The sequence below is a fragment of the Pararge aegeria genome, chromosome 8 (assembly GCF_905163445.1).
Source record: "Pararge aegeria chromosome 8, ilParAegt1.1, whole genome shotgun sequence".
NCBI lineage: Eukaryota > Metazoa > Arthropoda > Insecta > Lepidoptera > Nymphalidae > Pararge > Pararge aegeria.
The window spans coordinates 11,426,419-11,440,753 of NC_053187.1; the positions used below are offsets into that span (position 1 = coordinate 11,426,419).

At 33.7% G+C, this 14,335-nt stretch overlaps 2 protein-coding genes across 2 annotated transcripts; one reads left to right on the top strand and one right to left on the bottom strand.

Moving 5' to 3' along the window:
• Positions 1–68: 68 nt before the first annotated feature.
• On the bottom strand, positions 69–7,264 carry LOC120625920. Its single transcript, XM_039893190.1, has 9 exons — positions 7,107–7,264; positions 6,472–6,494; positions 5,785–5,948; positions 4,253–5,617; positions 3,288–3,860; positions 2,317–2,520; positions 1,603–1,752; positions 832–923; positions 69–323 (listed from the first exon to the last, which is right to left on the bottom strand). Exons 1-9 carry the CDS (start codon positions 7,107–7,109, stop codon positions 159–161), a joined length of 2,739 nt encoding a protein of 912 aa, XP_039749124.1. The 5' UTR covers positions 7,110–7,264; the 3' UTR covers positions 69–158.
• A 465-nt stretch (positions 7,265–7,729) lies between these two features.
• LOC120625937 lies at positions 7,730–13,891 on the top strand. Its single transcript, XM_039893210.1, has 7 exons — positions 7,730–8,306; positions 8,746–8,932; positions 10,295–10,378; positions 11,040–11,238; positions 11,769–12,061; positions 12,893–13,032; positions 13,592–13,891. Exons 1-7 carry the CDS (start codon positions 8,160–8,162, stop codon positions 13,790–13,792), a joined length of 1,251 nt encoding a protein of 416 aa, XP_039749144.1. The 5' UTR covers positions 7,730–8,159; the 3' UTR covers positions 13,793–13,891.
• Positions 13,892–14,335: the final 444 nt, after the last annotated feature.

Consider the following 14,335-nt stretch of genomic DNA (forward strand, 5'->3'; position numbering starts at 1 on the left):
AGTACTAATTTATAATGAGATATTATTTATCATTGTCGTTATTTTGGGATAAAAAATATTCTATAACAGTTTAAAAAAATACTTTTAATATCTAATTCCAACTAGGATTATTAAAAGAAATTACTTTTAGTAAGTTTTAGTTATGTTTATTGTAACTGTTAGCTCTCTTCCATTTTGACATCCAAGCAACCATATCTTTCTAAAAGTTCTTGTTTTTTCCTTCTGAGTAACGCCTCTTCCACATCCTTCTGGGATGGAACCGCGACATGCGAAGTTACTGTGGGTTCACTGATATCTTCGTCTTCTATTCTTTTGTCATTAGGCTGTAATAAAAAGTTAAGATTGTAGAGTACTGAGCACTTTTTTTACAATTAATAATGCCAGATTTGCAGCCCCTACAAAAATCTAGTAGGATAAGTATTCGGATTTCCGGTCCGGTTGGTCTATGATGATAAAGTGTGTGCGCCAAAAGTTAAATCGAAGACTGGACCTATCTACAATGATGCATTGGTGTAGCAATCTCTTAAAATAAGACTTCACAGAATTCCGGATGGAACCCACATGTAGAATTTTGTGATTTATGCTACTATCAAATATTAATTCTTGAAAAATGTTGTTTGCTGATTTATGCTTACTATAATCATATAATCACAAGTTAACCTGTTAACTACATCTTGTAGTTTAACTTGGTCAAATAGTTACTTGGAAAAAGGGTCTATTTTCTAAGAGAATGATGACCATTCTTGCTGTTGGACAGAAGTCAAGTTAGAATATTTTTTGTATAGGTATTATGCATAACTAACGTTGTTAATAAGCAAAAAAAAAACTTACGTCTTCTGGATATATATTTTCTTCTTCCGGTAGATCTTGGTCTTTGTTTTCCTCTTTATTTCTCTTCCATTCGTCAACCGCCTTGGCTATTGCTGCAGTATCAAAAAATATATCGTTGTTATACAAATCAATTAACAAATAAGCGTCAAACTGACTACGGCTACTTAATCGGAAGTGGACATCCATTTCCGAATGACACGCAATGGAAAAAAAATTATATAAGTTTGTTCGAAATGTAAACCAGGCCTTATTTCATACAACCTTTTCTTATTATTTTTTCTACAAAAACGAAGGCTTGGTTTTCAGGCCATGGCATTTTTTGAACTTCGGAAGACGTGACTTAAATCATTGAAACATTAATTTAATATATCTGAATTGGAAAAAAAACCGTCAATCAATTAAAAACATAAACAGTTTTGAAAAGATCTTTTTTGAAGCGATGATTGCATAGTGGTTAGGACTTCGGCTTCACTTTCGGTCCTAGTGAGTTCGAATTTAGTTCAACTTTTTTAAGTTATGTGCGTTCAGTAATCAAAATATCATTTGCTCAAACAGTGAAGGAAAACATCGTGAGGAAACCTGCATGCGTGAGAGTTCTCCATAATGTTTTCAAAGGCGTGTGAACCAAGCATTTGCACTGGCTCAGCGTGGCGGACTACGGCCTAAACCGTACTTATTGAGAAGGAGATGTGTACCCTGTATTGGGGCGGCAATGCGTTTATATGATAATGCCTAGAATACGGGTGCAGTGGTAATAAAAGGGGTTCTCACCATGGTCCTCGGCCTCCTTCTCTAGCGGTAGTAGCAGACCGTCGTCGTCATCGCGGTACCCGTAATAGTCCGCGTCCACATCGCGCATTAGATCGGCACGGGTCCGTCGCGGCGCCGCCGGCGGCTCCTGCTCGAACAACTCGCGGACACCTATTTAATTTAAAAAAAGAAAAGACTTCTTATGCTGACTTCACGCAAGACCAAAATCAATTCAAATATTCTTCATTCATGTATGCTTATGCATTTATAAAGCATTCATACATATAGGTTTCCATTAATATGAAGTGACCATTCGTTACCTTATAACTAAGCTAGGACGGTTCCAAAAGTGCTTAAGAAGAGCCCGCAGAAAATGTTTTTTTTTTGTTTTGTGAAATGATGATATTCATTAGATAATTAGCTATGAAGTTATATATGTAATCTGTAATATTCTTCTATAGACTTGCGTTTTATATAAACTTTGAACTATTAAGAGACATCTCCAGGATTTCAAGCGGTAATTTGGTATTAAATAAAACACGATTTCCCTTAAACGAATTACCGCCTTGGTTATTACTTACGCTTCAAGTTAAAATGTTTACCAGTTTTGTAAATCTCTTCGAATCCATACAAATCATACTAAAGTTTCAAGCGATCGAATAAGTAGGTAGCAGATGGAGAAAATCTCACACTAGGTAACCTGTTGTATCTGACTATACATAGAGATCATCTTACCTGGCAAATCCTTAGCGGCTCCGAAGTATTTATATCCTCTGTTCCCAGGTACCTCTTTTCCGTCTTGATCCAACATTTTGGGGCCAACGCGTGCATGATCCGGCCCCCCGAGTGCTTTTATTTGAACTTCCCAGTGCCTTTTCTCTCGCATAAGCTTGTTGATTTCATCATTTAAGTCTCTTATTCTGAATTCCCCAAGACCAGCTGAAATAAAAAATTAAAAATACCCTTTTACTATTTAAAATTTTCACAGTTTATTCTTTATTAATCATAACCAAGTGTAAAATACTATAAAATTGGGCACAGGGTATGAGAATGAAAAAGGTGTCGACTATGACGAGGCAGTTCCCGGAGACTTTGTCCGTGCCAACCATCTTTACTTTTTTTTTATTTCTATACAAACTTTCTTCCGCTATACAATACATCTACCTATCCAAAACCTCAGAGTCGCATCGCCTGCCGACTCTATTAATTCTTTTTATCGTTTACTAAAGGTCGAAGCGTGTTGTTAAATAGCATATAACTTTACTTAATGGGTATTTGCGTCAAAATCAATTTGCGCATTACAGCTTGGTCAACAAATAAAAACTGGTCAAGTCTGCGTCAGACCACACGCAATTCCGTAGGTGCCCATCACAATATGAATGTAGATAGAAACTTTTTGGTTGATATTCTGAACATATTCCCGCTCCAACCAATGTCAAATGTTATTTGAGCAACGAAAATATGCTTCATAATTATTATATGTATATATATATCCATCATTTAGATTCATAAACTTATATATTTTATCAGCCGTTGCACACAACTGACAACTATACTACAAAAATCTATTTCCCAGATAATTTGGTTCGAAACACACAAGACTTACGAATAAAACAAATAAGAAAATTATTTTATTTTTAATAGGATTGATTAACACTTTTTAGTTTTCTGAAATCTTTGTTTTCCACTCTTTATCTTGCCTTTACGATTAATATCAAGATTAGCTTTAGTTTTCTTTTGTTTTTTATTGGTTTTCTTTTTATTAGGTTTCGTTGGTTTTTCCTTTAAAGTACTTGAACTACATTGTTGGGAAATGTGATTGTTTTCGATTGGTATAGTACTCGGAGCTTTAGGAGTCACCAGTTCTATTTCCAAATCAGTTTTTTTATCTTTGGTTTCAAGTTTCTTGCCAATTTTAAGAATGAAAACGTCTTTTTGACGGTGGATTTGTTTCTCCATGTTAACTGGAATGGGACAGCTTGATGGAGTAACATTAACAACTTTTCTGTCCTTATTTTCCCAGCTTTTGTTGGATCCTTTATATGTATATTTTAAATTTGATGTATATGTGTTATGACATTGATCTGGATAACACAAATCTTCAGGCAATTCTAACTGTATTTGGTCACCAGTATTGTATGGGTTATCTTCGCATGTACATAGTTCTTGTATTATATCGTACTTTCCTATTCGTTCCAGCTTAGTGGATTTTGGAACTCTAATTTTTAACTCATTTGCATTCATTTTTGTAAAAATTTCATCATATTTAGATACTTGGTCTGAAAATTATAAACTAAGTTATCTATCATTTTTTAAAGTGTTTTTAGAAGTATACAACTTTTATATGAAACAAAACACCTAAACATACCATAAATCGCCATTTTGTTTGGTATATTTTGTAGTATAGACAATTTTAAGCACAAACGGGAATGCCAATTTTATAAAACTTTATCGAGGAACCGGGGTCGTATCGAACGCTGCGAAAGTTGACTGTGGTCAAAAGATTCCGAACGATCAAAAATTGCCTAAAACCACTAAAGTGGCACAAAATGATCTTATATCTGTGAACCCAACTTTGTCATTAAATTTATTTTACGTGTCATTTTAAAGCTGTATCCTCCCCAAAAGAGCAATCTTTCAAATAAGAAAAGAAATATATGAATTATGCTACCTGGAATATAATTATTTGTATGGGTCCTGTAGTTTGTGTACTGTTGTACTGATCCCCGTCCACTTGAAAATTGAGACTCGGGACTTTTAGATCTCTTTGCTGACATTGTATCAGCAGTTCTTGACATTTCTTTTTTATTTAAACTATTTTCATCGAGAAGTATTTTACCCTCTCTATCCATTTCAACATTTTGACTTGAGTACATTGCCATTCCATTATGCTCTTTCATCAAAACTGAAGTACATTTGGGTTTAGACTGTGTAAAAGCAGTAGTGATTTCCTTGCCCAGAAAAGACATTCTGGTAGTTAACTCAATAATACCTATTGGATCTCTATGATCGGTTTCACCACATGACAAATAAAATATATTCTTGGCAAGAGGAGTTGATGTGGTACACAAAATATTATCATTTGGCTGTTCTTCCGTCCACTTCTTGCATAGCTCCTCTCGCAGTTCTGAAAATTCTTCTGTGTAGTCAATTTTAGACTCAGCAATTTTCGTAACACAATTAGAGCATGGTGGTTGTTTGTTTATTTGTAAATTAATATCAAATTCCTTAATACTACATATTTTGTCATATGTCATTGCAAATAATGCTGATTTCCCTACATTTATATGGTTAAAGTCTTCAATTTTCCCATATGAAGGATCATATAAAGTTATTGGTCTTTTTCCTAAAAATCTTGCTGTAATAACTAGGTTGTTGCTGTCTAGTTCAAAGCAATCACATTTCATCAAAATTTTGTTTATTATAATTTCAATGAGAAAAAGATGATATGGAAAGTTAACGTTTTCTTCTTTCACCTTACTTAGTTCCTTATTTGTAAGAACAATGTCTTCAGACAGAGATTTTATGGATTCCCTTAAAGAATTTGCTTCATTAGTAAGTGTTATGCTCATATTTGCAATTTTATTTATGTTGCTTTGCATGATAGGACTTTGAGAGTTAGGAATATTTGTAGATTCATTGTCTTCAGGTTGGTCTCTTGCTTCATTATCACTTATCTCACGTAACAAATAAGGTTTTGAGAGTGATTGTTTTTTTGTTTCTATTCTATTTTCAGTAAGACTAGGATTTGGTGGGGTGATATTTTCAAAAGTTTTATTACTTTCTTGACTTTTTGCAGATATATTATTAAAACCTTTATTGGGAGATGCTGAATTTAATGGTGACTGACGAACTGGAGTAGGCACTAGTGATTGAACTTTTGGAGACAATGTTTTTGTTGATTCTTCATTGACCATGGGAGATGATGGAGATAACTCAAGAATTTTCTGAGATTGTATGCTTTGTTCTCTTAAAGACAGAGCTGGTGATATTTTTGGTAGTGGGGTTTGTTCCTCATCCATTTTTGATAGACGGTCTTGAATTTTAATACAAAAAATTGGGACTTCACATAATTTTGTATTATTGTAACTTAACCATTCCTATTCACCATAGCCTTATAGATTAGAATTTAGCGTTTTAAATTTCATAACTGGAACTATGTAAACATTAAATATAAAAATTAAAAAAAAAATTGTATCTTACCATTTTGTATCTGTGCAACTTTCTTTGCAATCTCTCTAACTATTTGGAGCCTCCATTTTTCTGCTTGTGGTAAATCATTGCATTCAGATGCAAGATATGGCCTGCGTTCTCGTTGCCCACCAGCTTCTTGAACTTGTGCTGCACGCCATCGTGCTAAGGTTGTCCTTTAATAAGGTTGTTAAAAGTTCTGTTAAAAATTCTGAACAGTAATCAGTAAGTTTACTAATAATTCTCTATTAAACCCTAACAGTACCTAGCTTTTGTCTTTACTAAATACACATGCATATAATTCATACATACATTTTCATACTTTTGTCCAAAACTTTTTTTTAACCTTCTCAAAAGTTTGCCTTTAACTGAATTCTTACCTTGTGGTGTTCTTAGATTTTAGTGGGCTAAGCTGTTGGGGGTATGGCAGCTATATGAAAACCCATACAAATCCCTAATCAGTTTCTAATCTGCATCATCTTGGTAGTGTGGTAATAAGCTACGGCAGAAGCCCAAAGAAAATTCTGAAATTTTAGACTGTGCTGGCCTTGTAGCTAAACGGGCCAGGGAGGTAGTCATAAATGTTTCTTGTACATTAAAGTTAATTTTTAAACCCTGTAGGCATCCGTTGTTATCTATGGCTTTCCTATTTTATATAGATAAATCATTATTTAATAGTTTGAGAATTTAACAACTTACATTGCCTTCTCAGCATTTCTTGCCTGTAATAATATGATTAACATGTTAAAAATTCAAAGATAATAAAATTAATACCCAGACATGATGCAAATATCAAAAAAGGAGATATTTTTGTCATGATTCAAAATCACTGATATCTAGCCAAATTAGTTGAGTATACTTGCGTTTGTATTTATTTTGGCATAGGGAACAAGACCCTAGATTTTGAGTGATAGTATAAAAATAACCTGAAGAGGGAGAAAATCGAAAAATTACTATCGTATGTTAGCTTAGTTGATGTCCCACTGATTTGCTCAGGCCTTTTCTAATGACAAATGACAAACTGTTGAAGAGCATAGATCCACCATGCAGCTCCAATATCTTACAGGCTCCCAGGGCACAAAAGTGCTTCCAATTTCCTAAATCCGGGCTGGAGATTTTTTTTACAGGAAAACATAATATTCTATTCTTAGTTCTATTCCCGATCTGGGAATAGAACCCAGGACTACGGAATCCGTACTTAAATACAGCAAGTAAACCAAGTAGGAATAGCTTACATTTCACATAGCTTTTAGTTACATTTTACAGATTTTCAAGAATGTAAATCCATTACCAATTTACAAGCAAAACATTAAGTTGTAGACTAACACACTTACCATTTTCAAATAATTAGATTTAACCTATCGATTTAAAAACGAATTATTATAATGTAAACTATCTAAGGTCTCCGATGAAATTTGTAAACAAGGTGTATTCGCTATCGCATCGAAACATTAGCAAATTCGGAAGTTTGAAGCATAGAGCCACAGATTAAAATGAATAAATATTTGAATTGTAGCACGTTTGAGTTTGAAGTTTCATATTTTATGTTGCTTTAACTTCCTATATTTTTATATTTAGTCCTAGCACTGAAGTCCTCATAAATGTGGCAACACTTCATGTATTCAGATTGTTAAGCCTTAAGTATAAAGTAAGGGGTTTGCTACTGTCCGCGAAGGAGTTCTGTCCTCTATTATCTACACAAAGATTGGGGAAATTAAACTGATGGTTATAACCTATCGGGGAGAATAATAATTATTTAAATTGATCAACATTTGGCGGAGTTATGGTCTTATATCGTTAAACACTTTCATCCTGTCTCTCAAAGGAACTGAGTTGAATTTCAGGAAAGTATTCTATGTCTTACGGTAGGACCTCGCTGTATTAACTAAAATCTTGCGAAATTTCATTTGATTTTGTTCTGTATTTTCAGCGTGATGCGCGGCGCAGAAACAAATAGACAGACACGAACGAAAAAAATTGTATTTTATAAATAAATCAGTATTAGTATTAGAACCCAAAAATTTCAGTTTTGGGTTCAGCATAGGAAATAGAGTGAAAAAAAAAAATTTAAATATTCAATGTACATAATTTCACCCTATGATAAGAATAGATTTATTTCTGGTCTGTGGTCCATGTAGTGTTGCTGTGATGCTGTTAATAAAAAAAAACGATTTCAGGAAATAAGAGTAGAACACGAGTAGAAAGAGAAAACTCTGGTTTCCCTTCAAAACATCGAGGGACAATTTTTATTATGCCTAAATTAAATGCTGTTTTTAAATGTGGGGAAAGTTGCAGCGCGTTCAATATTATCCAAGTGGGACATGGGCAGGCTGTCTGTGAAGTACCGAAGTGAAGTTTGTTCGTGTTGTGTACTATGTCGCTAAGTAATGCAGACCAGTGACCACAACTCTGTTTGGGCAACATGCCCAGCTGACATACTGCTCATGATTTTACAAAAATTAGACCTCAAATCAATTATAAATTGTATGGATGTAAATACATTTTGGCGAAGTCTAGTTAAATACTATTGTGAGGTATCTATTCCTTAATTGTTATCGATTCTCTAACATTAATTGACAAATAGTACACAACTGAACTGTTGAATGTACAAGAGATCTATGCCTATGATATGATTAAATCTTTTAGCATAATCATTAACGCTTGCTTCAACAGTAAAGGAAATCATTGTGAAGAAACCTGCATGCCTAAGAGTTCTCCATAATGTTCTCAAAGGTGTGTGAAGTCCACCAATACGTAATGGGCAAGCGTGGTGGACCTTAACCCCTTCTCATTGTGGGAGGAGACCTGTGCCCTGAAGTGGGCTGGTAATGGGTTGGTATGATGATGATGATGATAAAATAAAAATAAATTATTTGCTCTTGCATTTAGTAAAAGCCATTATTTTGATATTACAGACAAATGATTGAATTTTATTTATTTATATCAAAAATGTTTTTTGTGTAAAATCAACAGAAAGCTAACTTATGGAAAGCAGTTGTTCAATATAGCATTGAAGATGTGAAATTCACTGAAAAAAATATATTGGGATGGCAAGACCAATTTCTATCTGCACAGCAATGGCTCAATGCTAACAATGTAAATGTGAGTTTGCAAAATCATAACAAATTGGATAACATCAACAATATTTCTGTATATAGAGGTAAGACATTAATATTATATACATTCTGATAATTATAAAATTTGGGCGATTCCATGAAAATTTGGCAATTATGATCAGTATTGGTCATATGAAACATTTAAAGATATTATATTCTTTATGTAAACAATAAAATCTTACCAAAGCTTGCATCTATACTTCATAAATAACAAAAAAATATTTTGACAAAAAAAAAAACAACTTTGTTACAGAAAATATATTTTAGGTTGGTGCCAAGTAAAATGTTAAACTTATTGAGCATATTATATACTTTGTACACTTTTTATGTGGCAGGGAAAGTACAAAGTCCTACACATTTTCTACATTTTACTTTGCACCCACATAAAAATGTAGAAAATGTTGAAAAGCAGCATTGTTGTATTTTCTTCACGCTTTTTAGTGACTTAGGTTTGTAATGAAATGCCAACTACTCACAAGTTTTTACAATATATTTATTTTCCCCAATCCAATATTTTGCTATGCCTTATTAATTTCCCCTTTTTTGCATAAATTACTTACCAATCATATAACATACTAGAATCGTAAACCATGTAATACTTGTAATTATTGTGCAGTTTACATCAGTGGTCTTCATAAAAACCTTCTCCTTTTTATGGAGTTACAAAACACACCAGCATGCAATCTGCATAAATGTATATGGATTTAATAAATCTGGCATCCCTCGAACAGGTGAGCTTGCTTCCAGTTTAGACTGCATCATCACTTGCCATTAGGTGCGTAAATAAAAATTAGAGTATTATTTTTCGTTCCTTCAAATCGTTTACCAAAGACTGTACAAAAAACGTACGTAAAATAGTGGTTGCAGTAGCTTAGCTAAAATATTCAAAGCTTGAATGCTTATGCCATTTAAATTATTTTATCTACTCCCATCACTGACGTTATAAGAAATGGGCGTCGGATCTCGTACAAAATTTACGAAAAAAGTGTCCCAAGTTGACTAAATATATTCATGTACAGAAATTTAAATAATTTAAAACATTTCAATTTTTGTCATATATCATCTCTGACAATTTTTGCTTGCAACAATCTGTCACCTTATGCAGCTTCAACTGGAAGGAGTTCTATAAAATCACCTTAAGTAGCTTTGACCATCCATTATCAGTTAAAATAATTAGGAGTAATGGAGTAGCCACTTTAATTTGTTTTGCCTATGTTAATAAATATATAATATTCTAGAATCTTGTACAATTTTATGAACAATTCACCAAATAAATTGACATCAATCTATTTTATGGTTTGCCTTTTGGAACTTCCAATTGGAAATTCGAATATCGTGGTTTGTCTTTATAAATAAAAGAGTGTTTGTAATGTCTAAGGTTTAGTAACTTAACCTTTTTTTTCCAGATAATCTCATAGTAGTAACTGATGTTGCTGTAAAATATTTTGACATAGAAAATTTTAAAGTTCTTAAAACAATAGAAAGATCATGTAAGTACCTACATGTTTTTATTTTTTCCTGTTTGTGTGACTGCTAACTCAACAAAGAAAAGATGTTTTCACAGTCCTAATTTTTTTTTGTTATCAATGGCTTTTATTTACCTATAGGTAACTCATACAGGATAGCAACCGAAAATCAATTAAAGTGTCGAAAAATATTACTATAATTTCTGAATTTTCTCTGGTCTGGTCTTTGATGGCTGATTAGCGCAGGTGGCAGCGACCCTGGCCAGAGAGCAAGGCCGTGGGTTCGATTCCCACAACTGGAAAATGTTTGTGTGATGAACATGACTGTTTTTCAGTGTCTGGGTGTTTATATGTGTATTATAAGTATTTATGTATATTATTCATTAAAAAAATATTCATCAGTCAACTAAGTACCCATAACACAAGCTACGCTTACTTTGGGGCTAGATGGCGATGTGTGTATTGTCGTAATATTTATTTATTTATTTATATTTCTGGCTAGTACAGCTTTGCGACTTACGCTACGATGTCGCGTAGAAACCGATTAGGGATATGAGTTTAATATAATTGCCATACCCCTAAAAGGTCATTACCATCTAAGACTGCATCATAAATTACTAGCAGGTGAGATTGTAGCATGAGCTAACTTGTAGAGGAATGAAAAATAATAAAAAACTATTTAAAGGTCTTAAGTATGAAGAAACATCAACGTTGGTTGCAGAACTTTCATCATGTGATTACATAACAGAAGATTATCCCAGAACAATTACAATGAACTATGGACTTGATGTACTGACTCTCACCAATAAAATCATTAAAGAAAGTTTTGATTCTGGATCAGTGGAAGGAAATATCTATGTCCAATTGAAAATAAGTTTATTCAAGTAAGTAAAGTTGTAGGTAATATAAAACTAACTAGCTGTTGCCCGCTGTATTTGTCTGCATTAGCTACAGATATTTACAAATCCCTTGGGGACTGTTTTTTTTCCTGGGATAGAAAGAAGCATATTTTACTCTTGTGTTCTTTCAACTAACAATGCCAAAAATCAAGTTGAGAGTTATTGTTTAGTTAGGTTAGGCTGTTCTAGACTATTCTGTTCTGTTGTATTTTATTTTATTCTATTCTATTCTGTTCTACTCTATTCTGTTGTGGCTATTCTAGTATATTCTGTTCTTTTCAGTACTATTCTATTCTGTCCTGTTCTGTTCTGTTTTACTCTATTTCTGTTCTACTCTATATTCTGTTGTGGCTATTCTAGTCTATTCTATTATGTAAACAGTAAACCATAATAGAAAGATCAGAATCAGGAGGAACAAAACAAACAAAAACACTTTCGAATTTAGCATACATTAATAGGATTATTTGTTTTTATTTTATTACCAAATTGATAATGGAAATTCTCATTTTATTCAGAGTCCATTTGAATGCTTGCTATGCTATCGATATCAAGAATGTCCTCTGGATGTACACAGCTAATGCAAATGGTTGGGACTTCAAAGCTCTTGCCAAATATTATGGAAACAGGGGCTCAATCTGTAGTATACACATTCACAAGAATAATGTGTATGTTCTATCAAAGAGGGGCGATGTCTTTCTTATTGATATGGAATGCAAGAAGTTTGAGAAAGTATTTCATTTGCATGTACCCCTAAACTGTCTGGATTCAGAGCTATTATTTTTTCAACCTTTCACTCTTCTAATAAATGGTGAATGTTTTAGTAAGCTTTAACAAGGCTTGTTGGAATGGGGTACTGGGACAACCCTCATAAAAGTAATTTAGAGAAGAATTGGTCTATCCTAACTATTCATAGGTATTTGACTTGACATCATTAACATGTGTGTCTGGTTTTGTGTCTTAATTATTGTTTTGATATTAACCCCTTTCCAACTAGCCTTACCTATATAATATCTATTCTTAGAAATAAGTTGTTTTTGCAATAACTTCAAAAAGTATTTACTTTAGTTTTATGGCTTGTACGCTTAATCCTTGAGCCATTTTTGTCAAAAGTAAATTCAAATTCATTTATTTCAAGTAGGCCTACATTATAAGCACTTTTGAAACATCAAGTATGTATGTTTTTAGTGACTCTACCACCGGTTTGGAAAATAGGGAGCATAAGGTCCATTTTAGGTGGACTTATAGTTTAGATACTCATACTCAAGACAGTAGTAAAGCCAGGCACGTTATTGAAATTTTCAAACCCCTTTAAATGCGTAATCTCAAAGTTAGGACCGCTTTCAACGTCCCAATGCCTACTTTTCGAGAGGGTTTTAGGGCATATACCCACCACGCTAGCCTTCAACGCCGAATTAACGTATCCGCCCGGCATCAATATTATTTTTCGCTTACGCTAATTCGGCGGTAAGGCTCGGTGAATGTAATTAAATAAAAAAAAAATAAGTCGGTGGGTTTTGGGACTTTTGGCCCTCCCGAAAACCCGTAATTTAACGGTCCTTTATGGGTTGATTAATTAAAAACAGAGCAATAGTCTTTGCAAGTAAGTCTTAACTTGATTTCAATTTTGTTTTTTTTCCAGCACCAAATGCCGAATGCCGCGGTTACGTTGAAATTTACGCCTACAAACAAAAGGAATTTGTATTAATTATATCCCGCCATGGAGTTTCATGTGTTTTAGAACATGGGCATGCTTTGCTCTTGGGATATGAGGATGGCAAGGTATGCAACGTAATATTTTTATAATCAGAGAATACATTCCCTCGGTCAAAATAGAGAACTTCTTGGTTACCGCTCGACCCGCTTGTGAAATATCCTTCAACCCGCGTGGTGATAATGGGTTGTATTGATGATGATGTAGCAGTCTCCACATTACCGAACTATATGGCGCTACAAAGCTTCTGCGTTGCCCTAACAAAGTGTTCAGAAAAATTTACTATATATACAACTTCCAAAGATGAATGGTCGGACTTCGGTCCTCGAGCGCGATCGCTCGGACGAAGATTTTCCTTTTGTTACGGTCGAGCGCATCACCTTAGCTCCCGTACAATGATGATGATACCTAACCCAAATAATGTCATGTATAAGTAATATTGACATTTCTTACGCCAATATCATAACTTCGATAGTAGAGAATATTGACAAAAAATTTCAATATCTACTTAAAATTCTTGGCCGATTCGGAATCGTTTCCAAGACCTTGTGATCAATAATCAGTTAGCAACCAACGAGGTATTTATTTAGCTCAATTAAATTATATCCTGTTTGTTTTTACTTGCAGATTGAGATTTATCTTACGAAAAAGTTGACTGAATCATCAGAGGGCCCCGAACTGGAGATACATTTACAAAATTGTTTGGATAAAACCAATCAATTGGAGAAAAGCCTTAGAATAAATTCCCTTGACGTATATGAAGACAAAGCAGGACATCATTTATTTGTGGCGACACATTCTGATGTCTATGAACTGTTATTATGTTAAGTTGTACCAACCAAGAAATCATTGTTACTGTTATTAATATATGTTTATCAAGTATACTATATTGTTGTGGGGAAATGAAATAAATTATTTAAAATATGGAAACTATTCAACCTAGTGTTTTTTATTTATATGATGGTAAGTAGAAAACTATCGCATATAAACAGAGCGACACTAGAGGATATGCTAACAACACGTCCTTCATAGTGTCGTCCACTAGTCGCACGAATCTGAGGCTTAGCTGATAGGTCTCATGTGCCTACAAACTATAGCGGTAACCAAGACCTTCAGACCAGAATACAGTAATGCTGCTGGACAACACAAATAAGCATGGCGAAACTTTCTCAGGGATTAGCTCTGTTACAAACATATCTACTACGGCCTACGACTCAAAAGTTGGATAATATTATGTAGCTAGCAAGTCACTATGAATTAGTAGGATTAGCATACTTATGGTGGACTATTTTGACGTTTTGGATACATACCAAATTAAAATGCAGAAAGCTAACCTACCTTATTTAATGATACATTTTTTATTACTAATTA